General features: G+C 45.2%; 1 protein-coding gene across 10 annotated transcripts in view; it reads right to left on the bottom strand.

Moving 5' to 3' along the window:
• Positions 1 to 391: 391 nt before the first annotated feature.
• LMNTD1 (lamin tail domain containing 1) overlaps positions 392 to 25,341 on the bottom strand; it is a 303,257-nt gene continuing 278,307 nt past the window's right edge. For 4 of the 10 annotated variants that reach the window (XM_030541022.1, XM_030541065.1, XM_030541075.1 and 1 more), the window contains 2 exons: positions 21,014 to 21,183; positions 536 to 600 (listed from right to left, as the gene is read on the bottom strand). In XM_030541022.1, coding sequence (XP_030396882.1) covers positions 21,034 to 21,183 — 150 coding nt within the window. In that variant the 3' untranslated portion in view covers positions 536 to 600; positions 21,014 to 21,033. Of the gene's footprint in view, positions 601 to 3,068; positions 3,193 to 21,013; positions 21,184 to 25,341 lie in introns of those variants that run through there. The other 6 variants (XM_030541054.1, XM_030541101.1, XM_030541033.1 and 3 more) reach the window with 5 other exon arrangements.

Below are 25,341 nucleotides of genomic sequence, written 5' to 3'. Positions count from 1 at the left end.
GATTTGACAGTTGTGTAAAAGGGAGACAATAAATCATCACAGTATAAGAATTATTACATTGTAGATACTTTTAAACGTCTTTCCCCACTGTGCAACCAAAATAGATGGTTATTTTTTTAAAGATTTTTGCTTTGGTAGATAAATGCTTCCCCCCACCCTTTTAAAACACAGAATGATTATATAAATAATATGTAAAATATTATATATAATATACACTCTATATATAATGTTTTACATATTATATACACCCTATTATAAGTCATTCCAAATATATAATCAATAAAAATGTAATGATAATAGTCAGTGAAACAAACTTTCTGGTACATATCAGTCTACACAGAAACAACATTTAAATTCTGTAGTGTCACTCAACAACCTAGTCTCCTTACTATTTTTGCTGCAGAGCATTAAGGAGCTCCTCCACCCCTCCTACACATACTCCTATTCATAGATCCTGTGTTAGAAGTTAGAGAAAGTGGTGGGTGTAAAAGAAGTCGGGGTTGACAGACTGAAGATGTAAGGTGAATTGACAAAGTACTTCTGTAGAGCAGAGCCAGTGGGTGCAGAAGAACCGATGTACATCACTCCACCTAAATTAGGCTGCAAAAGAAAAACAAGATTCCTGGTAAGTTTTAGAGGTGGAGTAAGTGCATATAGCATTAAACCAATACTCTCTAAATTGCCTTTAGTTAGTTAATTTATTTTTCTTTCCCCTTAATGATTGAAAGGCTCATGAATGGTGCAGGAGACTGAGGTCTTCCTTAGCCACAGAACAGATAGAGTAGCAATGTAAATATTCGCCATGGCAATCAGATGATTTGCCTCAACCCTGATCTGGAAAGATTATTCAACTGTCCATTCAGTTGCTGGTCCTTCTGCTGAGACTGCCACAAGGGAGCCAGTTGGGAGCATGTTGTGAGTTCTGTGCACATTTGTTCACTAGGAACTGGGTTAAGACCACCAACTCATTGACATTTTAGTCACATGTGTTCTGAGAGAAATTCTGTGCAGCCTCTCAGAGGTAAAATTGGTAAATCTTAGTCTTTCTCAATTCTTTGAGCCATCCAGTACCTCCTCTATCTCCTTTAAGTGACATTAGACAATGGAATGAGTTGAAGGTCACTAGTTCAAAGGCATCAAGCAAAATAATAATATATTAATATTAGTGGGTGACAAAAGTGACTAATAATTTTAGGTATCTTAGAGAGACTTCATTTTCAGAAAGTGATGAGTGCCCATCTTTTGAAAATCAGACCCCTCTGAAGCATCTCCAGATAAGCCCCCATGGAGGCATCCAAAAATCACCAATCACCTTTGAAAATTATTAATAAATATTGCAAAAACTAAAATGATCTGAACTGGGGAAAAACAATGGCATGTTTAAATGTACCAATATATTAAACTCTAACAAGATTATATATCAAATTAATTTATTGTTTTCCATACTGAAACTGGAAGAGGAACTGACATTTCTGCCACTGTACCGAAAATTTTGTGCCAAGAAGCTGATATCATCATGACCTTGTGATCTGTAACTGAACTTCTGCTTCCAGTCAGTATACAAATATATCAATGGTGAAGCCAAGGCGGCTAAGAAGCATTCTTTGATTGTTGCTTTAAATAATTATATGGAAATTTAAAACCTAATTATTGGACCATTGAAAACAGGTGTGAAGTCATTACAATGATAATGCTAGAGCACTCACTTGGCATAGGATATACAGCCTTAATTCATACCCTGGTGAGATCAATAGGAGTTTTGATATGGGCTTTGTGCTCAGGCTCTGTGTTCATTATTAGCAATAATGTTTGCGGACTTATACTGTGCTTCTTATTGAAAAGATTCCAAAAACCCCATCAGAGGCATGTTGTCTTTGGCTGTGCACATGTGGGTCCAATAGTTTTCCAGAGGACAGGTCTGCATACACAAGGCAGAATATGGCCTTAAGAGATTGCCAGTCCCTGAGAAACACTGCTTCTAACCTTGTGCACATATAACACGTTCAGAGCAACTCCAGCTCGCCACTATTTACTTAAAATGCACACTGTAAGAAACACAGATTTTTCACATCTGAAAAAATCTTGGTCATACGTCACTTTTTTGTACATACAGAGGTGGGAGCTGAGTCTAGGATTGCTGCATGATAAAAACATCCTCTAGAGGAATAAGGAAGAAATTGTGTTTTGAAAGGAGGTGACCTAGTGGTTAGAGAAGATGAGTAGGTGTCAGGTGGAATCCTGAGTGCTAAAACTAACCTTGGGAAAGTAGCACAATTTCTCAGTGCCTCAGTTTAATAATATATAATTCATAAGGGTGTTTATGAGGCTAATTATTAATTAATCTTGTTCCAGTGGTTTGAGATCCTCATATGAAAGGAGCAAAGAATTATTATTATAATCCAATCCCCAGGTCTGGTTTATGATCAACTACCTACAGGGATTTAAACAAAAACCAACAACCCTAAAACAAAACTGCCCATTGGCAGGTACCTTGGCATGCAGCTAGTCTTTTATGATCCCTTTCGGCTATAGAATATTTTTAGACACAAACACACCCATTACATAACATTATAGAGTGGAAAGTATTCTCTTTTGTGAAAATGTGCATCTTTTTATGTTGGGCTGTGGAATCCAAGACTGAATTTAGGAACACTGGAATTCTAATAGCAAGGCAAACTACTTGCCCATCTAGTCCAGTATCCCATGAATGGGAGTGGCCAGTACCAGTCCAGATGTTTCAAAGAAGGATACAAGAAACACTATAGTGGACAATTATGGAATAACATCCTCATAGGATAACTCTTGGCCTCAAATGCATCTTTTAGCATTGAGTTCCACAGATTAATTATGCATTGAGGGGAAGAGTTTCCATTTATTTGTTTTTAATTTTAATTTTATTTAATGTCCCTTTGTTTCATATATCAGGAGAAAGGATAAATAGGAACATACTATTTACCTTCTTTATAGCATAATTTATTTTCTTTCTCTCATGTTTCCTTTTATTCATCTCTAAACCACAAAATTGAATCTTTTCAATTTAAAACTTTTCATCTAATCATTTAAATTACCATCTCTGGACCCATCTCTTTCTGCAGTATTTTTTCTGAGATAAGATGACCGGGATTGAATACAGCATACTAGATGTGGTCACAATATTGGTTTATCTGTGAATGAAACCATAGCACCTTTGATCTAAAGAAAGTAAGAAAGAAAGAAGTGTTTATCCAATAAACACCAGGAAAACACTGGAAATGGTTATTTGTATATAAGTGTTTGTCTAGTCTACATGGAGCAGTAGTGTGGATTATGGGAGTGTGATTTCTGAAGTGCACTAATGCATTGCAAATTAATTGATCTGTGTAGACCCAGATGGTGTGCACTAACCATTCCTAAGGCCTGGTCTACACTGGGGCAGGGGCAGGGGGGAATCGATCTAAGTTACGCAACTTCAGCTACGTGAATAACGTAGCTGAAGTCAACGTACTTAGATTGACTTACTGCGGTGTCTTCACTGTGGTGAGTCGACTGCTGCTGCTCCCCTGTCAACTCTGCCGGCACCTCTCGTGGCAATGGAGTACAGGAGTCAACGGGGGAGTGCTTGGGGGTCGATTTATCACATCTAGACTAGATGCGATAAATTGATCTCTGCTGGATCGATCGCTGTTCGCCAATCCGGCGGGTAGCGTAGACATACCCTTAGTGTGCTTTAACATAGTGCTGTTTGAAACAGTGTTATGTTGAAGTGCACTAAAGAACATTATAAAGAGATTACTCAGTACACTGTATTACAAATAGAAAGCCCCCAAACTACTACATAAAACTCAAAATTGCTAAAAATAACCCATCCCAAAATGAAATTAACAAACCCCCCAAAATAGAACTCCTATTATTTTCTATCCACTTCCTTATATGTCCTAACATGATTTACCTTTTTGACTGCTGCTGTACATTAAGCAGAGATTTTCACTGAGCTGTCCACGGTGACCAAGTATTTTTCCTGAGTGGTTACAATTAATTTAGAACTCAGCAATGGTTAAGAGCAGTTAACTTGTTTCTTCCAAAGTTCATTATCTTGCATTTTACAACAGTAAATTTCATCTGCTATCAAAATGTCTGCCTTGTAGAGTGAGGCTACATTAACAACCCCAGTTAACCCTTGAGGGCTCAGCCAAATGCTAGTTCATCATTTAGCAGCAAGGCATTCCTTGGGAAATATCCCACCCTCTGACTCCTCCACCTCAACCCAGCTTCACAATCATCATCACTGTGTACCAGTAGTAAATTGTTTGTTTAAAACTTATACTCGTGTGTGTGTGTGTGTGTGTGTGTGTGTGTGTGTGTGTGGTGTGTGTGTGTGTGTGTGTGTGTGAATACACAGAATATAGTCTTTTGTCTGGTGAAAAAAATTTCCCTGGAACCTAACCCCCTCATTTACATTAAATCTTATGGGGAAATTGGATTCACTTAGCATCGTTTCGCTTAAAGAAGAAAATTTTCAGGAACATAACTACAACATTAAGTGAGGAGTTACTGTACACAGATTCTCAGGGCACTCCACTATTACTCTTTCACCACAGTGAAAATGTACTATTTATTTTGCATTTGGTTTTCTGTCTCTTCATCAATTTCTAACAGCACTTTACCTGTACTTTAATATATCTTACAATATGGCCTAATAATAAGAGCTCATAGATATTAAATGGGAATATTTTTCAGTTAAATTCACGACATCACTTTTTATTTAAGCAAAAATTGACCCCAATGATCCCCATGACACTTTGATATGATGCTTTTAAAATATTTCTACGTTTGGGTTGTACTGGACTCCATCCTTAAAATGACAGTGTCAAAGAGCAGCAAAGAATCCTGTGGCACCTTATAGACTAACAGATGTTTTGGAGCATGAGCTTTCGTGGGTGAATACCCACTTCCTCAGATGCATCTGAGGAAGTGGGTATTCACCCACGAAAGCTCATGCTCCAAAACGTCTGTTAGTCTATAAGGTGCCACAGGATTCTTTGCTGCTTTTACAGATCCAGACTAACACGGCTACCCTCTGATACTTGACACAGTGTCAAAGAGCATCATGAAAGCATCAGGCTGATGGTTCAAGATCATTATATTGTCACACAATACACTCAAACAATAGTTCTGACATCTGCTGCAATTAGATCATTCCTGCATACTTGTCTCCTTGCATCAGTGCTGTGTGTACTCACTAGGAGTGCTTGTGGTGATGCATCATGGGGTACACCCTGGGGAGGTAACCCAGTGTACAACTTGCCATCGCCCACAGCACTGCCTTTTGGGACATTTTGGCAATGTATGAGGGGACAGAAATGAGTTGGCAGGGGTAACTGGGAGCAAGGTATCAAGTTCCTATCATGTACCCTTTTCCATCCCATAGTTTTCACATCATTTTAAAAAATCCCACAGTCCCATGCGGCGCTGTTCGCCCTCTCTGACTGAAACATGGAGCCTTTGCAGCTCTGCACTATTGCATTCCAAAAGGGGGACAAATGATCCTCCAGTATCTGCAGAGCCGCAGGAAGAATCGCTGCAGCAGCAGGGGACCTCATGAGTCCATGGAGGGCACATTGCTGGGGGACACAGCAAAAAACAATTCAAGGTTGTTGGTGGCATTCACAGAGCAGTGGCAGATGGTGGAGAGCTGCTTCTGGGCCTGAGAAACATGTACCAATTGGTGAGATCACACTGTAGTGTGGGTTTGGGATGACTAGCAGTGGCTGCAGGACTTTTGGATGTGTAATGCCACATTCTTGGATCAGTGTGCTCAGCTCACTCCAACCTTTTAGGACAGGGACACCAGACTGAGAACTGCACTGACAGTTGCAAAATGAGTGGGAAGCACTCCGTGGAAGCTTGCAATGCTGGATTGCTATTGGTCAGTGATTGAGAAAATTTGGAGTGAGAAAATTCACAGAGAGAACCATTGTCGTGCAACTATGTAGGGCTATTGTCTCCTACTTCACAGCACTGTGACTCTGGGCAGTGTGCAGGACCTAGTGTTGGATTTGCAGCAGTGGGGTTCCAGAACTGCAGTGGGGCAATATATGACACACACATCCCTATTTTGGCCCCAGCCCATCTTGTCACACAGTACAACAACAGAAAGGGCTGCTTTTCTGGGGTTATGCAAGTGTTGGTGGATCACCAGAGATGCTTCACCAACATCAATATTGGCAGGTCAGGGGAGATGCATGATGCTGTCATCTTTAAGAACATAGGACTGTTCAGAAAGCTGCAAGCAGGGACATTCTTTCTTGACTTGTGGATTTCCATTGGTGATGTTGAAATGTTAAAAGTGATCCTGCAGGACCCAGCATACCCCTTGTTTCCCTGGCTCACAAAGCCATACACCAGCCAACTTGACAGCAGCAAGGAAAAATTCAACTACTGGCTCAGCAGCTGCAGAATGACTGTTGAATGTGCTCTCAGTAGATTGAAGGGACGTTAGTGTTGTTTACATTGTAAATGGCAGATTCTTCGTAACATGAAATCTTTAAATCATGATTTGAGGAATTCAGTATGTCAACCAGAGGTTCTGGGTCTATTACAGGAGTGGGTGGGTGAGGTTATGGAGCTTGCAATGTGCAGGATCTCAGATTAGATGATCATGGTGGTCTTTTCTGGCCTTAAAGTCTACAAATCTACTCATAAGATTGGATCTGAGTCAGAAAAAGTATCCCAGTGATGATAGCTGCCTGTTGTGTCCTGCACAATATCTGTGAGGCAAAGGAGAAAAGTTGAGGGTAAAGGTGGAATGGCTGTCTGATGAGTTTGAAGAGCCAGACACAAGGGCAATCAGAAGAGCTCAGTGCTGAGCTATGCAGCAGCAGGAGGATTGAAAGAGTGCTTTAATAGTCAGCCACAATAACATGGTATGGTTGACTGTGCTGTACCTGGCCCTGAAGTTTTGGGGGCTGTTAGGAATTGTATTGTGTTTGGTGTACATCAATGAATATAACACTGTCTGTTAATGCACCTATGAATTTTGTTGTGCTTGCTGTACATTTATAATAATTACACTGTTTGTCACTAATCCTGTGAGTTCAGTTACCCCGTGTATGGCAATGGTGCTTTCCGAAGTCATTGCACACTGGCAGGGGAAAATATCCTAATGCAGAGGAAGAAATAAGGCTGCCATCCCCAGAATCCCTAGCATTGCAGAGTACCTCCAAGACAGTTTCATCAAGATGACTCAGGAGGATACAAGGGACATCTCTGTGCACATAAACAACCTGCTCCACATGCCCACCCTGGGGAATGAAGAGCAGTTGACAATCACTATCTCTTCCAGTACAAGTAAAACAATGAAAAGTCGATATCTGTGTCCTGCTACTTTGGGGTCAGGCACCATCTGGACATTTAAACATTGCAATGGGAAATGCATTCACACACTTACCAGAGGTTAATTCCCCTGCACTGGGCTCACCTGTGCTCAGCGGCCAAGACTGATTAAACGGTAGAGTCTTGAACAGATTCTGGTTCACAGGATAGCTGGATTCCCTGGTCATATGTCCCCTACCACCTCCTCCTTCTCCTCCTCACTATTCACAGCAGGGTCTGTATCTTGGGCTCCTTGGAGGTACCCAAAGTGCTCTGCAGGGTGCTGGTGGAGTCTCCACCAAATATAGCATGCAGCTCATTGTAAAATCGGCTGGTCAGCAGCTTGGTACCAGATCAACTGTTGGCCTCCCTAGTCTTCTGCTATGCCTGCCACAGTTCCTTAGCTTTCATAGAATCATAGAATATTAGGCTTGGAAGGGACCTCAGAAGGTCATCTAGTCCAACCCCCTGCTCAAAGCAGGACCAATCCCCAGATTTTTACCCCCATTCCCCAAATGGCCCCCTCATGCAGCATTGCTTCTGATCCCAGTCATACCCCTTCACCTAAAGGCCCCATACAATCCGCTTGTAGATGTTCACATTTCTACAACTGCATCATAACTGTGGCTGCACAGCTTCTTCTTCTCACTGCCCCAGAGCTCCAATATCTCCTGTCTACTCCAGGCAGGAGTGTGTGGCCAGTATGGTCAATTGGTCAGTTGCACACAACAAGAGAGAGCTGCAAGTTGTGCTTGCCAAGCTGAACCATCAGGAAATGTCATTCCAAAAATATGCAGGGATTTTAAGTAGGGGCAGGGTGAGAGCTTCGGGACTCCATGTCTCCTAGGCTGTGGAGTTCACATACCACAGTGGTCAACATCAGACTGTGAGGGTCCAGGGCATAGGTAATCTGGCCTAGCAGTTACGGCTGGGTTGGTGTCAAGAGGCAGCCACAAGGCAGCAGTCAATGAGCAGGGCTCAGAGTAATCACTAGAACTGACATCAACAGGCAAGAATCAGGATCAGAGTCAGGCTGGGGTCAGAGACCAGCAATCAGGTAATTACCAGGCTGGAATCAGAAGGATAGAGCCAGGGTCAGAGTCAGGCTGGGGTCATAGACTAGCAATCAGAAAGTGATGCGAGGTCTGGATTCACAGCAGACCAGAAGTCTGCATGGTTTCTCAGATAGCTTCCTGGGCTACCATCCCAGGTTAAATAGTGAGCATGGGCTAATCAGAAGGCCACAGGGTGCTGTCATTCTGAATTCTTTGGGCAGTACTTCCTGCTATGCCTAATCTACACAGTCCTCCTTGGATCTAGCTCTACATGGCCTCCTAGTGGCAATATCAGCAGTCCTAGGCTCCACAGACCTGGGTTCTAGTCCCATGGATCTTTACAGAGGCATTGGGGGAGAGCTGCTGGAGGATTGTTAGGGTTGACATAGGTCATGCAGTGTCTACATTGGCACTCTGTCAACCTCGGTGCATCAACTATGGCTCAATGCTGTCCAGTGAGGTGTTGTTACTACATTGCTATAATGGGCTTTCACAGCAGCAGGAGACAAATGTGAGTGTAGATACATGCACAACTAGGTTGACACAAGGTAACTGACATTGACTTAACTTCATAGTGTAGACCAGTTTTCAGTACTCCTGGATCTAGTGACCTCACTTGGGAGTGGATATGAGTAGGCTATGATCACACTGATACAGCTCATCTCCATATTAAGATGGTTTTTTCCTGTCATTAGGGTAATTCTTGTAAAACTTGGGGTAAGCACAGAGAACAAGTAGACAGACATCAGCCTGATTGATGGATCTGATGCTATAAATTAATTATCTCACTCTCCTGCCCAATGGAGGAATCTACATGGACTACAAAAAGAACACAAAGGGCCTTTCTACAGGAGTAATTGATCAGAGCAAACTGGCAACTTTAAAAGGTGGGTTGCCTTTTTTCATTTTAGATGAAGGTTAAGAATGGAGTAGTCACCCTGTTTATTAAATCTCCAAGTGATAATGAAATAAAGGTAATGTATTCACAAAGCTGATAACATCTTACATTACAGTTATGTAGACGCTTTTCATCATAAAGGACCCCAAAGTACTTTACAAGTTATGGCTCAATCCTATAAAGTGAGAAGAACCTCCCGAGTGGAAAAAAGGGCCTGGAATTCCAATGGAAGTTGTAGTGTTCCTCCGCGCGCGCACACACACACACACACACCCCACCCAGGTGGTGCTCAGCACTTTGCAGCATCAGTCATTTATAAATGCAACACCTTGTATGAGATAGTAAGAACAGAAGACTAGGTTCCAGATCCTCAGCTCATGTAAATAAACTGCAACCATTTACATCAGCTGAGAATTTGGTCTTAGGGGTCAGATTGCTGGATTTTATTCTCACCTCTGCCACTTGATCACTGGGCAATTTATTTAACCTCTCTGTGCCTCAGTTTCTCCATTTGTAAAATGCGGATTGTCACAAGGTGGCACTGCCCCCTTAAGAAGGAAGAGGCCAGTGCACCTGTGACTGATCCACTGACTCCCAATTGGACTATATTGGAAGGAACATGGACAAATCGGTAAAGGGATCAAGAGAACAAACATGGAGCTTTCACTGCTCCCTAGAAAAGGGATACTGGCTACAAGCCAGGATGCCTGGGTAGCGGGAGAAGGAGACACTGGAGCAAGAGAAAGACCAGGGGAGTGCCCCTGTGGCAACTATCCTGTACAAAGGGCAGGGAGCTGGGAAAGAATCCAAGAGGGACATGAGACTTTTATTAAGCCCAGGGTGGGTGGACATTGTTATTCCATTGTTTCAAGGAAGACTGGAGCCTGAAGAAAGTCAAGAGTGAAAAAAGTGGCAGAGCATGAGGTGGTTTGAGTTACTGTATGGCACTTGAGTTTAAATCCTTGAGCCAGGTAATAAATTAATTATCCCATGACAAGGGATCCTCTGCCCAGGAGAGTATTTGAGGAGTATTAGCAGTGACCCAGAGAAGGGGAGAAACTGAGGCTGGGCACGTGCCGACACTTTCTTGCCAGGAGGCGGCACTGGCATGGGGCCTGACAAGTAACAGGGTTATTAATAGTTCACAGAGTGATGTTAGGCTACAAACATGCAATTCTTTCGTAATGAATAAATGTGTTACATTGCTTTTGTTTTCTCTTTAAGGATGACATTTTTAATCTCATCTGTTATCAATTACACTACCCTTTCTTTACAACTCCTGTTGGTGCTAAACCTTGAGTGTAATGGAGAAGCTGCAAAGGAATGTAATTAAATTAGGAATCTTCTAACATGCTGAGAATACAGTATAATTAGGTCCAAGCTGTGAAGTTCAGGAGCCTGCCCCTGCTTCCATTGGCTTGAAGATGAAATAGCAATTCCAGACCTGAATTTTCTCCAAGGTTCTGAGTTAGCTCATTATAAAGAGAGTGAGCATCTGCAAAGAGCATCTGGAGATGATCTTCTTTGACTTTATGAGTGTTCTTACCTGGGGCTTTGGTTCAGGCTAGAGCAGTCAAGCAATAAAAAAAAATAATAGCAATTAATCACACTGTTAATAATAGAATACCGTTTATTTAAATATTTTGGGATGTTTTCTACATTTTCAAATCTATTGATTTCAATTAAAACACAGAATACAAAGTGTACAGTGCTCACTTTATATTTATTTTTTATTATTAGTATTTGTGCTGTAAAAAACCCCCAAAAGAAATAGTATTTTTCATTTGACCTAATACAAGTACTGTAGTGCAATCTCTTTATCATGAAAATTGAACTTACAAATGTAGAATTATGTACAAAAATAACTGTATTCAAAAATAAAACAATGTAAAATTTTAGAGCTTGCAAGTCCACTCAGTTCTACTTCTTGTTCAGCCAATCACTCAGACAAACAAGTTTGTTTACATTTGCAGGAGATAATGCTGCCCACTTCTTGTTTACAGTGTCACATGAAAGTGAGAACAGGCGTTGGCATGTTCTTCTTTGAGTGCTTGCTCATATCCATTCCAGTTAGGTGTGCAGGCACCGCGTGCACGTTCATTGGAAGATTTTTACCCTAGCAACACTCGGTGGGTCGGCTGGGTGCCCCCTGGAGTGGCGCTGCCATGGCGCCGGATATATACCGCTGCCGACCCAACCGCCCCTCAGTTCCTTCTTACCGCCCGTGTTGGTCGTTGGAACAGTGGAATGCGGTTTTACTGACCTCCACCTCCCTAGCTACTTGTAGTTCTCTAGTTATTTTGTTGTATATATATGTAACCCTTCTGCCCCTCTAGTTGGCAGCAACAAGGGCCGGGTTCAGTATCCAGGGGTTCCGTTTCAGTAACACAATGCATAACCGGCTCGAGCCCCCACCCAGTGACCTGGGACACTCACATACCACACCCCCCTGGGCGCCTCTAGGAGGCAATACTTCCCCTCTCGCAAGCACGGAGTCTGAGTGTAGCAAAATCTTTTTTAATAAAGGAAGGAATCAATGCGGCATCCCATTGGAGAAACACCACAAACAGGGTTATAACACAAACCATAAACAAAACCCACCTCCAAGTACGTTTGCCACTGTCCTTTTTCCGCTTAGGGTTTTAAGTCCAATCACCCCAAAGTCCAACAACCCAAAAGTCTCTGGTCAATGCCACCCCAGAGTTCGAGAGTCTATCTGTAGAGGTCCCCCCCCAGCCTGGGTAGAAAGGGGCACCTTACGTGGTCCGGGGCCAACTGCCCTGCCTCTCCGTGGGTTCTGCTTCCGCCTTCTCCACAAACTGCTCCACTTTACCAGCTGCTCCACTCTGCTCCTCCAGCCATCCTCAGGAACTGCTCCGCTCCACCAGCTGCTCTGCTCCATGAGCTGCTCTGCAAAACTGCTCGGCTCTGCTCACTCTGTGGGCCGCTCCACCCATCCCACAGCTACTCCGCTCTGCTGCCACCAGCCGTCCCCGCAACTGCTCCACTCCACCAGCTGCTCTGTTCCACAGCATATCTTCAGGCTCCCCCACTAGTTAGCACAATGCTCAGCTCAGTCATTTCAGCTTTTTTGTGATTTCCACTCTTAGTGATTTCAGCTCTTAGTGGGGGAGCCCCAGTGCTAGTGCACCATTAGCCCAAAGGGCGTTCAGCTCAGTAACCTGTATTTAGATTCTTGAGAGAATAAAAAAAATCAACTCTGACATTCCACAGTGGAGAGAGGAGAGGGTGCAACTGGTGCTTCTAGCTCCACAAGGAGACTGCACCACCAGGCACAGATACCTGTTCCCAACCTCTCTCAATTCTCTGGGTTTTGGAACCCATGTCCCATGTCTAGCCAGTACCACCCAACTGAGGGTGAGCAATTTGTCACCAAGCAATCCCACAGCTTGGGAGTCTGGGATAGGGTGGGCGTGCCTATGCAAATACACTCTCTGAACTTCTTTCCACCAGATGTCAGTGTAGAGCTTATCCTGACTCTGCTTACATCTAGTTCAAAGTTATATAGTTATAGTTAATTTTTATTGTTCATAGTTAGTATATAGTTAAGAGGGGTTCGGGGATTAGCCCCTTCCCCGCACCCGGTGCCAGGGTCCATGCCCGGTTCACTGGGTTTCAAACCGTGCTCGGCCTGTCATAAGCCAATGCCGACAGGAGATCCACACGACTCCTGCCTTAAGTGCCTCGGGGAATCTCACCTGACAGATAAGTGTTGCATTTGCAAGGCTTTTAAGCCAAGAACAAAAAAGGAGCGGGACTTTTGGCTAAAGCAGCTCCTCATGGAGGTGGCTTTTACCGCTCCGCCTTCGGCACTGAGCGCTGGTCAATCGGCGGGCAGAAGCACCTCCTCGGCACTGGACTGCACCAGTACTGCCAAGGCCTCTCGGCACCAGCCGTCGTCAGCACCGAAGTTGACTCGGCACCGCTCCCTCTCCCTGAGGTCGAGAAAGCCTAAGACTCCTGCTGCTTCCGTGCCACCTGCACCGCAGCCAGAGAGCTCATCTAAGTCGGATTACCCAACACTGACACCTGCCACAGCGCCGACGACGTCGGCATCGTCGATTCCGGTCCCACAAGGCCATCAAATCCGGTGCCTGTCAGCTCCCCAGTGCGAGCTGTGGTTGAGCTTACTATTCCATTCACGCCAGAGACATTCTCAACGGCGAAGGATCTGATTGCCATGACAGAGTCAATGCTTCCTCGACCCCCGGCACCGCTGGTGCGGGTAATACAGTCTATCGGCAAGCCTACCTTGATAAGACCATCCTCTGTCGGCACAGCAGAGTGGCACCGTTCACGATCACGGTCCCGCAGACGTTCCAGGTCCCGTCGGTGCTCCCGCTCCCAACGCCGCTCGCAGTCCCGATACCATTCTCCTCCTCGGTACCAGTCACACTCGCGGCACCGGTCGGTATCCTGTTCACCGGCCCGCTACTCTCGGCACCGTTCCAGCTCCCAGCACCACTCCAGGCACCGTGACTCCCGTAGCCACTCTCGACATCGAGCTTCGAGATCTCGGTCAACCTCCTGGCACCGCTCCGGTCGCAGGTCCCGATCTCGTTCCCGGTACCGGTATGCCTCCCGGTACCTGTCCCCAGTGCCAAGTACAGCAAGGTCCGCTAGAGACAGAGACTCCACCCAGGGCTTTTCAGCACCTCCATGGCCATCCAGACATGCATCAGTGTCCTCCCACGTGGACAGCTCTTATGCTCAGGACCGTGATTCTGATGTGCCCACCAGAGTCTTCCAAGAGACCCAAGCCCAGGACCAAGGACCCCATCAGTGGTCTTTCTGGATACCTTGGGCGTACCACCAGGCCCAAGGCGTACCAGTAGTTCCGTCCCGCTCTGTCTCATCAGAGCACAGAGTGCCAGAAGCAACGGTTAGCCGTCCCCCTCCAACTGCTGCAGAGGAAGCCCCAGTTCACCCACCAGACTCCCAGGTTCCACTGGAGCAGGAGGTCGCCCAAGAGCAACAGGTCACACAGGACCCGATCGTCGCCGGCATCTCCTCTTCCTCTTCTCCAGATGAGGCAGTGGCAGGAATATCCTCCTCAGGCCCTCCTCCAGTCGACCTGAGAGCCCATCAGGACTTCCTAAGGAGGGTAGCACTCAATATGAATCTCCAGGTGGAGGAGGTCCCAGAGGTAGAGGACCCGGTAGTGGACATTCTATCGGCGGATGCCCCCACTAGAGTGGCCCTACCCGTTTATTCGGACCATCCAGGCAAATGCCGATACTATATGACAGTCCCCTGCCGCTATCCCTCCTGCGGCCAGGAGAGTCGAGCGTAAATATATGGTGCCCTCTAAAGGGTACGAGTACTTGCATGTCCATCCTCCTCCCTGCTCACTAGTCATCCAGTCCGTTATTGAGAGGGAATGCTACAGACAGCAGGCGCCAGCCTCGAAATCGAAGGAGGCTAGGTGAATGGACCTACTCGGCCGCAACGTGTACTCGGCAGGGGCCCTACCGCTCCAAGTGGCAAATCAACAAGCCTTGCTTAGCCGCTATAATTATAACACCTGGGTGGCAGTGGGTAAGTTTACAGAGCTTCTCCCTCAAGACTCCCACCAAGAGTTCGCTGCCCTCTTGGAGGAAGGGAAAAAGGTGACCAGAACTTCCCTCCAGGCCTCATTGGATGCAGCAGACTCAGCAGCCAGGACTCTGGCCTCGGGGTGTTGCCATGAGGCGCATCTCATGGCTTCAGGTTTCAAACCTCCCACCGGAGCTGCAGTATACCATTCAGGACTTGCCATTTGATGGTAAAGGCCTCTTCTGAGAGAAGACTGACCCCAGGCTGCAAAGCCTGAAGGACAACAGGGTCATAATGCGCTCTCTCGGCATGCATACGCCGGTGACCCAACGCAGGCCTTTCCGTCCCCAGCCTCACCGCCCACACACTGTGCCTAGACAAAGACAGGACTTTGGCAGGCGGCGCAGCCGAGGTGGTTGCAGACGACCGTCAGGACCCCAAGGGGGCCAAAATCAAGGTCCCTCGAAACCACCACCGGGACCAAAGACGAACTTTTGAAGGTGCCCCCGAGGGCGGCATACCAGTTACAGGCCAGGATCCCTCTCCTCCCTTCTCCAACCGTCTCTCCTACTTCCTCCCTGCGTGGTCCCAGTTAACTTCAGATCGCTGGGTCCTACGCACGGTGGAGTATGGGTACCACCTCCAATTTATTTCAACCCCGCCCTCCCACCCTCCAACCCTGTCCCTCTTCAGGAACCCCTCTCACGAGCAATTCCTCTTTCAAGAGGTGCAGATGCTCCTCGCCATAGGAGCTATAGAGGAGGTACCGATGGATGAAAGGGGCAAGGGGTTTTACTCCCATTATTTCCTAATCCCCAAGTCGAAGGGAGGTCTCAGACCTATCCTAGACCTGCGAGGACTCAACCAGTTTATGATAAAGTTGAAGTTCCACATAGTATCCCTGGGGACCATTATCCCGTCCTTGGATCCTGGAGACTGGCATGCCGCCCTCGATATGAAGGATGCGTACTTTCACATCACCATCTTTCCTCCGCACAGGAGATACCTCCGCTTTGTAGCCAACCGTCAGCACTTCCAGTTTACAGTCCTGCCGTTCGGCCTTTCTACAGCCCCAAGGGTATTTACAAAGTGTATGGTCGTAGTCGCCGCCTACCTCTGCCGATGTCGGATACACGTTTTTCCGTATCTGGACGATTGGCTCATCTGAGGGGCCTCCGAGACACAAGTCACTCAGCATGTGGGCATCATCAAGGACCTATTCACACATCTAGGCCTGATGATCAATATAGAAAAATCCACTCTGGTTCCCACGCAGAGGTTAGAGTTTATAGGAGCTATCTTGGACTCCAATCTAGCCAGAGCCTGCTTACCACAGCCGTGGTTTCGGGTGATGGCAACAATCATCCGAGGTCTATAGAATTTCCCAACGACCTCGGCTCACACTTGTCTGGTCTCCTGGGTCACATGGCTGCCTGCATGTTTGTAACAAAACACGTCAGGCTCCGCCTCCATCCTCTCCAAGTTTGGCTCAACTCGGTATACCGCCCGGGTAGGGGCCTAATAGACACGATAGTCATCATTCCCCCAGCACCCTAGGCTCCTTAGAATGGTGGCTAACTCCCTCCCTGGTGTGTGCAGGGATGCCGTTCCATCCGCCCCAACCCTCAATGTCCATGACGACGGACGTATCATCTCTCGACTGGGGTGCTCATCTCGGTCACCTTCATACACAAGGCCAGCTCCTGAGAAGACCAAAGGCATTACACATAAATGTCCAAGAACTGAGAGCAGTCCGCCTGGCATGCCAGGCGTTCCAGCAACAGTTGCGAGGCCGTTGTGTCTCAGTGTTTATAGACAACACAACGGCCATGTACTACATAAACGAACAGGGAGGGACACAGTCCTCCCCCCTTTGTCAGGAGGCCATCCAACTCTGGGACTTTTGCATGGCCCACTCGATAGATCTGGTAGCATCCTTTCTCCCAGGCGTTCGGAACACTCTGGCGGATTGACTCAGCAGGTCTTTCCTGTCTCACGAGTGGTCGATCCGCCTGGACGTTATGCATTCTGTTTTCCAGAAGTGGGGATTTCCCCACATAGACCTGTTCACTTCCCACGAGAACAGGAAATGCCGGATGTTCTGCTCCTTTCAAGGTCTCTCCCCGGGATCGATCTCGGACACTTTCCTGATGCCGTGGAAGAGCCAGCTCCTTTATGCCTTCTCACCATTCCGACTGGTTCACAAGGTCCTGCTGAAACTCCGAAGGGATAGGGCGCGCATCATCACGATTGCTCCAGTGTGGCCCAGGCAGCACTGGTACACCACGTTGCTCGACCTGTCGATAGCCAACCCAAGTACCCTGTCACTCCACTCAGACCTTATAACTCAGGACCACGGCAGACTTCGCCACCCAGACTTGCAGGCTCTTCACCTCACGGCGTGGCTGCTGTGTGGCTAAACCAGTCAGAGTTACATTGCTCTGAATCAGTACGACAAGTTCTCCTGGGTAGCAGGAAGCCTTCCACCGGTCAACGTACCTGGCCAAGTGGAAGCATTTCTCCTGCTGGTGCGAAACGCTTAATCTTACTCCCACTGAGGTCTCGATCCCCTCTATTTTGGACTACCTCTGGTCTCTCAAACAGCAGGGCCTAGCAGTATCATCACTGAGGGTACACTTGGCAGCCATCTCTACCTTCCACCCAGGCGAAGGTGGCTGTTCCGTGTTCTCACACCCTATGGCTTCGAGGTTCCTCAAGGGCTTGGAGCGCTTATACCCTCAAGTACGCCGCCCAGCCCCAACCTGGGATCTCAACCTGGTTTTAACTAGACTTCTGTCTCCCCCATTCGAGCCGTTAGCAACCTGCTCGCTACTATACCTGTCTTGGAAGACAGCTTTCCTCGTAGCCATTACATCGGCCAGATGAGTCTCTGAGCTTAGGGCTCTTACAGTGGATCCGCCGTACACTGTGTTCCACAAGGACAAGGTGCAGTTGCGACCACACCCAGCATTCCTCCCTAAGGTGGTTTCAGCCTTTCATGTTAACCAGGACATCTTTCTCCTGGTCTTCTTCCTGAAGCCACACTCAACGCAACGGGAGCAACAATTGCACTCCCTGGACGTCCATAGAGCGCTTGCATTTTATATTGAGCAGACAAAACCATTTCGTAAAACGTCCCAACTCTTTGTCGTGGTAGCAGACTGAATGAAAGGCCTACCTGTTTCCTCTCAGAGGTTCTCATCTTGGGTGACAGCGTGCATCCGCACTTGTTATGATTTGGCTCATATTTCCCCAAGCCACATCACCACGCATTCTGCCAGAGCTCAGGCTTCATCTGCCGCCGTCCTGGCTCGTGTATCTATCCAGGAGATATATCACGCAGCTACCTGGTCCTCGGTCCACACTTTTGCTTCGCATTATGCTCTGGTTCAACAGTCAAGAGATGATGCAGCCTTTGGCTCAGCAGTTTTGCATTCTGCCACATCTCACTCCGACCCCACCGCCTAGGTAAGGCTTGGGAATCACCTAACTGGAATGGATATGAGCAAGCACTCGAAGAAGAAAAGACGGTTACTCACTTTTGTAACTGTTGTTCTTCGAGATGTGTTGCTCATATCCATTCCAAACCCGCCCTCCTTCCCCTACTCTAGAGGGCGCCCAGACGACCCACCAAGTGTTGATAGGGTAAAAATCTTCCAACGAACGTGCACGTGGTGCACGCATACCTAACTGGAATGGATATGAGCAACACATCTCGAAGAACAACAGTTACAAAGGTGAGTAACCGTCTTTTACTGTTGTAGCAGGCATCACAAAATACTTACGCGCCAGATGTGCTAAAGATTCATATGTCCCTTCATGATTCAACCACCATTCCAGAGGACATGCATCTATGCTGAGAGGTTCTGCTCGATAACAATCCAAAGCAGTGCAGACTGATGCCAGTTCATTTTCATTATCTGAGTCAGATGCCATCAGCAGAAGGTTGATTTTCTTTTTTAGTAGTTTGGGTTCTGTAGTTTCCACATCAGACTGTTGCTCTTTTAAAACTTCTGAAAGCATGCTCCCCACCTTGACCCTCTCAGATTTTGGAAGGCATTTCAGATTCTTAAACCTTGAGTAGAGTGTTGTAGCTATCTTTAGAAATCTTACATGGGTACCTTGTTTGCGTTTTGTCAAATCTGCAGTGAAAGTGTTCTTAAAATGAACAACGTGTGCTGGGCCATCATCCAAGACTGCTATAACATGACATATATGGCAAAACGCAGGTAAAACAGAGAAGGGGACATACAATTCTCCCCCAAGGAGTTCAGTCACAGATTTAATTAGTGCATTATTTTTTTAATGAGCGTCATCAGCAAGGAAGTATGTCCTCTGGAATGGTGGACGAAGCATGAAGGGGCATATGAATGTTTAGCATATTTGGCATGTCAATACTTTGCAATGTCAGCTACAAAAATGTTATGCCAATACCTGTCCTCAGTTTCTCATGACATTGTAAATAAGAAGAGGGTAGCATTATCTCCTGTAAATGTAAACAAACTTGTTTCTCTTAGCAATTGGCTGAACAAGAAGTAGGACTGAGCAGACTTGTAGGCTCTGAAGTTTTACATTGTTTTGTTTTTGAGTGCAGCTATATAACAAAAAAATCTACATTTGTAAGTTATACTTTCACAACAAAGAGATTGCACTACAGTACTTCTATGAGGTGAATTGAAAAATACTGTTTCTTTTGCTCATAATTTTTACAGTGAAAATATTTGTAATAAAAATATTAATATAAAGTGAGCACTGTACACTTGGTATTCTGTGTTGTAATTGAAATCAATATACTTGAAAATGTAGAAAAATATCCAAAAATATTTAATACATTTCAGTTGGTATTCTATTGTTTAACAATGCGATTAAAACTGATTAATTAATCGTGATTAATTTTTTTCAGTTAATCGTGTGAGTTAACTGCAATTAGTCAACAGCCCTAATTCAGCCTCATTTTAGGGATCTTGATTTGGGCCCAGCTTTCTCATGAAGCATCCTTGAGGGTAGCATAGACTTTTAAAAATATAGCTCTGATCTTATGTTTATTAGTGCTGGTCAAAAATTTTCCATCTGTACTGTTTTTCATTGGAAAATTGGATTGTCAACTACAATTTTTTCCCATGAGAAGTGTTAACTTCCTGTGGAAAATTTCAATATTTCATCAAAAAAAACCCCAAACATTAAAATATTTTTTATTCAGAATGACACCCCAGTGCATCATGGGAGTTCTAGCTGATACACTTTATGCTCCTGTATGGCTCTCTGGCTAGACTACATCTCCCAGGATGCATATTATCCAGGGACTCTTAGGGAGCAAATCAATTTTAAATACATCTGAAGTAGGAAGCCTGCCAAACAACCAGTTGGGCCACTGGATGATTAAGGATGTCAAGGCTGTTGCAGAGAAGCTAAATAACTTATTTGCATTGGTCTTCACTGGAGAGGATATGAAGGAGATTCCCACATCTCTGAACCATTCTTTTTAGGTGTTATGATTAAAAAAAGTGATCTAAGAGTCATTGTGGATAGCCTTCCGAAAACATCTGCTGAGTGTGCAGCAGCAGTCAAGAAAGCGAACAGAATGTTAGGAACCATTAGGAAAGGGAGAGAGAAAAAGACAGAAAATATTATAATGTCATTATATAAATCTATGGTACTTCCACACCTTGAGTACTGCATGTAATTCTGGTTACCCCATCTCAAAAAAAGATACATTAAAATTAGAAAATGTACAGAGAAGAGCAATAAAAATGATTAATGATATGGAACAGCTTCCATATGAGGAGAGATGAAAAAGACTGAGACTGTTCTGCTTAGAAAAAAGAGATGACTATGGGGGGACAGGTGGAGGATAGGTCCATCAATGTTTATTAACTAAGATGGTCAAGGATCCAATCCCATGCTGTGGGTATCCCTAAACCTCCAACTGTCAGAAACTGGGGATAGATCACTCCATATTTGCCCTGTTCTGTTCATTTCCTCTGAAGCCTCTGGCACTGGCCACTGTTGGAAGACAGGATACTGGTCTAGATGGGCCATTGGTCTGACCCAGTACGGCCAATCTTATGTTATGAGACACACCCTCTGTTCCAACCAGCTCTAATTTTTATCTTATTCCTGCAAGGGAAAAATAAAATAAATGTAAAAGTCTGACCTTAGGTTAAGGGTAAAGCTTCACCATGTTGAGAAAGGTGGTGGACGTGGCATTGGGGGCCGGAAGGAGAGGTTCTGCACTGACTGTAAGAATTGTAAACCGGCCTTGTGCTGATCACTCAATGTGAAAAATGTCCCTGGAAGGAGGAGTTTCAGGGTTCCTTTCCTATCCTGTTGTGTAAATACGATATGATTAGCAGAAAATGACTTGCCTGAACCAAAACCACAGATAAGGCTCCCAAACATGGGGAATGCCCAAGATAGGAATCTGAATTTTGTAAATCAGTCTTATCTCCTGAACAAGCTGATCCAGAACTGTGGCTCTGAACACCCCAAACTCTGAGGAGCTTGAAACCTAAATCAAAATTTGGCCATTAAGCCCATCTCTCACCTTTTAAAATAAAAGCTCCTTTTCTGCCAATAACATGATGTAGACTGGGGACCCACATTTTGTGGGTTTCCCAAAACTTAAGTGACCCCAGACATCCTCCACACAGACTCTCATTCCTAGGTCTCCCCTTCCCCTCACTCCAGTGAACTCTTTTCCTCAACTAGTAGTTTCATCCGGTGTGCAAAATGTGGTTTATGCAAATTTGTCATCTTTCGCTTTTTACATAGCATTGGCTCAATTGTCCATGACAAGTAAAATGGAAGAACAACCTTGAGGAGGTAAGTCATATACCAATTTCATCAGTATGCTCTCTTCACTGATACTACACTGGGTCTCCTGGGATGTTTGTTAAGCCCACAGATAGGAATTGCAGCTTGTTTTCTCGATTCACTGTCTTTGGATGAGATCAAAACTTTCTCTGGAATGAGTTCCAGTGAGCTGTGACCCTAGGAATAAACTGTTTGTCTGTGTACATCTACTGCTTGTTCAATATATTTACTCCTCATGATTTGTGAGGCTTTTTTCATTGAGTTGGACACAGAGCTGTACAGCTGCATCCCTGTGCAGATTGCACAATGTGATAGGGAAATAAATGGAAATCCTAAACCTTGGCATAGAAAAACTAGTTTGGTTCCAGACTTGCTGCACTTTACCTCCTTTCTTGCAAACACAGAAGGGGTTTTGGGCATAACTCAAAGCCTTCTGCTGCTCTTCTTGGTGGGTGTCAGATATAATAAAACTCTTTCAGAACAAAAGTGAAAGCCCTTAACATACTGCTTTTGTTTAGTTTCTACGCACATTTCAATATGTTTAAAAAATGAGTGAATAATTTAGTTCCTGTACACCATTTGGTTCAGCTTACAAAGCCTCATCGTAAAAACAGGCAAATTCTGAGGCTCCACAAATGTCTCCCCTAAATAGGTATGCAGAGCAGATCTAATGTATGCCCATTTCATAGCTGACAGCAGCCCCAGGCAGGATCCTCTTCCCCACCCCCATGCAAATGGTGCTTTTGCAAGAACAGGAATAATCTGTTGTGGGGAAACTGCAAAGGTGGTACTATTAGTTAGTTATGTATAAACATGCAAACCCACACTTGATGTTGCTCTTACATGTTCCTCCATGACTGCTCCACAGATATTGACAGAAGCCAGAAGCCAAGAATTAAATCTCCACCCTATGACCCTGACTGCTGGACATTGGTTTTCTATCTGCAACATCTGCCACAATTTTTTCCTTAGAAGGGAAAGTAAAATTTCTCCACCCCAACATGGCTTCTTCTCTCCCCACTCCACGCATACTCATCAGATCACTTAACAGTAAAAACTGTGCATTATAAAACAAAAAAAAAGTTTTGGCTCCTAGTATTTATTCCCCAGCCTGGTCTAACCCATTTCCCTTTCTTTCTGCCAGACCAAAGGCAATTTAAGTAAATTACCTTCCCCCCCAAAGTGCTTTTATCTTCTGGGGTTTCAGCCAATTTTCCTATCTACCTGCTCTCAAGCTAATTAAAAATAGCATTTACAAATTATCTCTAGAGGATCACAGAACTTGAAACAAGTCTCTAAGGTAAAATAACACTGGGAGTATATTCCAGAAATAACATCCCCGGAAACTTGGAGCCACATCCTTAGGCGATATAAAGTGGCATAGAGGCCAACAGAGTTAGGCCCATTTACACCAGCTGAAGATTATATATATATATATATATATATATATATTATATATATATATATATATAAAAATTAATTCAGTACTCATAAAAAGTGCTACACAGACTGCCCTGGGTGCTGTAATCTTCTGTTTTATCAATAGAATACAAGAACCTGGAAGGAAAGACAGATGGACAGACATCAAGCCAAGCTTCTACACATCGTCCTGCGCCACCAATGTCCTTCAGCTGGAGTATGGGGAGGAATTCCTCTGAGAACAGCTCTACAGCTATTTCCTCTTCAGCTTCTCTGGCAAGATTCTCAACACAGGTGAAAGGTGGGATTGGGGATGGTGATCTGATTCAGAAAACATAAGAAACTCCGGCACCTGGGCCATCTTTAGAACCAACTTCTTTTAAAAAAATTATTTCAGGTTCTGAAGCATTTTGATAACTTAGCGCTTCTGAATTCTCATTAAAACAAGAAGGGAGAAAAAAAAATGCCACAAGGAGCGTGACCATTCTCCTGACATTTCTTGCTGAATTTTGCAGACTCAAGAGGATCAGGTGTACATCCAAACTTGTGATTGTTTATCTAACTTGAACATGAACTCTGAAGCTTTGGCTGTGTATCTATCGCTACTTGTCATGCAGGCAGATGTCTTCTAGGAACAAGACTGAGGCCATCATCTCATTTCATATAGAACAATACAAAATAAAAAAATGGTAATAGGCCATATTCCCAGCCTTATTCCTGTCTTGCTTTGTGCCATTCTGCTGGATGACAAGCAGCTAACACTAGCCAACTGGAGACTTCTGGATGGGGTAGAGCTCATATGGCTGGTTCTATACCACCCACTTGCTGCCCCGATATAGGAAGCATTGCCATGGAGAGTGGCTGTAGCTAGAGCACTGCTCTACTCTGGCAGTTTTCAGCTGACATAAAGGATCCCTGGGGGACTGTTAGCCGGGGGCAAGTGACAGCAGTCCTGAGGTAGCTCTGGCTAGTGCCAGGGCTGCATCCCAGAGACCAGCAGAGTACAAAGGTATTGTTAAGCCACCTTTGAATTGCCAGCCAGAGGATCAGGGACAAAGACTTGTAACTACTATCACATGATTCAAACAACTCTAGAGAGGAAAGACTCCACTGCCAATTCACTATTTTTTAAGATATTCAGATAGCCAGAAACTTGAATTTTTCGAAGTTACACCACTTCACTTGCCATGACAACCCCTCCTTTCATTGACTTCTGGTGCTTTTATGAAGTTTAACAAATACATGCACAACATCTCGCTGGGAACCAGATCATGAAGTGCATGAGGTGAAGGTAGGAGAGCAAAGTAGCCAAAAGAAGTTCTCTTATTCTGGGACTGGTTCTCTGGCATGCTGTGGTGCAGTCTGCTCTGCTGTCCATGGCCAGCCAGCACAACAAGAGGCTGTCTGCCAGCCAGAGATTGCCGGAGTGCAGTACTGTCAAGCCACATCCCCTGCTTTCCCTGTCCCTAACTCCCTTTCTACACTGGTCTACTCAAGCCAGCAACCGCCTCACACCAGGAGAATCCCGAGACGAGGAGATAGGGATGGTTTACAGACCCTTTGCACTGCCCTCCAGAGAACCTGTATCTATATATCAGAGGATGCTACTCCAAGACAATCAAACACATGCATCATCATTAGTATGCTAAGCCCTGTTCTAGCATATGTTATTACTTTGGTCACACATTTCAGCTAGGGACATAGATCTACTCCAGCTGGATGTAAATATTCATAGACTTTGTTTATTGCAGACTCACTAGAAGATATATGTGGAACTATCTATGCTATACGAGTGTACTATGCACCACACTGTTTAATACAGATATAAAAATAATCTAATTTACTGAAGCAGTGTAGCTGTGTGACCAGGGGTGACTCCAGGCACCAGCATGCCAAGCGCGTGCTTGGGGCGGCAAACCACCGGGGGCGCTCTGCCGGTCGCCGCGAGGACAGCAGGCAGGCTGCCTTCAGCAGCTTGCCTGTGGAGGGTCTGCTGGTCCCACGGCTGCACGCCTGCGGGAGGTCCGCCGAAGCCGCGGGACCAGCGGACTCTCTGCAGGTAAGCCGCCGAAGGCAGCCTGCCTGCCGTCCTTGGGGCAGCAAAATGCCTAGAGCCGCCCCTGTGTGTGACACGAACACTAATCAAGCTGGTGATTCCCCTAGAGCCTGGTAGAAATCACATCACCTATTTCCCATATCTTTATTTAGCTCTTTTCTCCTCCATTTAGAAGTAGTCTTAGCACCGGTGAA

Source organism: Gopherus evgoodei, chromosome 1, assembly GCF_007399415.2.
Source record: "Gopherus evgoodei ecotype Sinaloan lineage chromosome 1, rGopEvg1_v1.p, whole genome shotgun sequence".
Taxonomy (NCBI): Eukaryota; Metazoa; Chordata; order Testudines; family Testudinidae; genus Gopherus; species Gopherus evgoodei.
The sequence above is the reverse complement of the archived record's forward strand: the minus strand, read 5'-3'. Positions and strand labels throughout refer to the sequence as shown.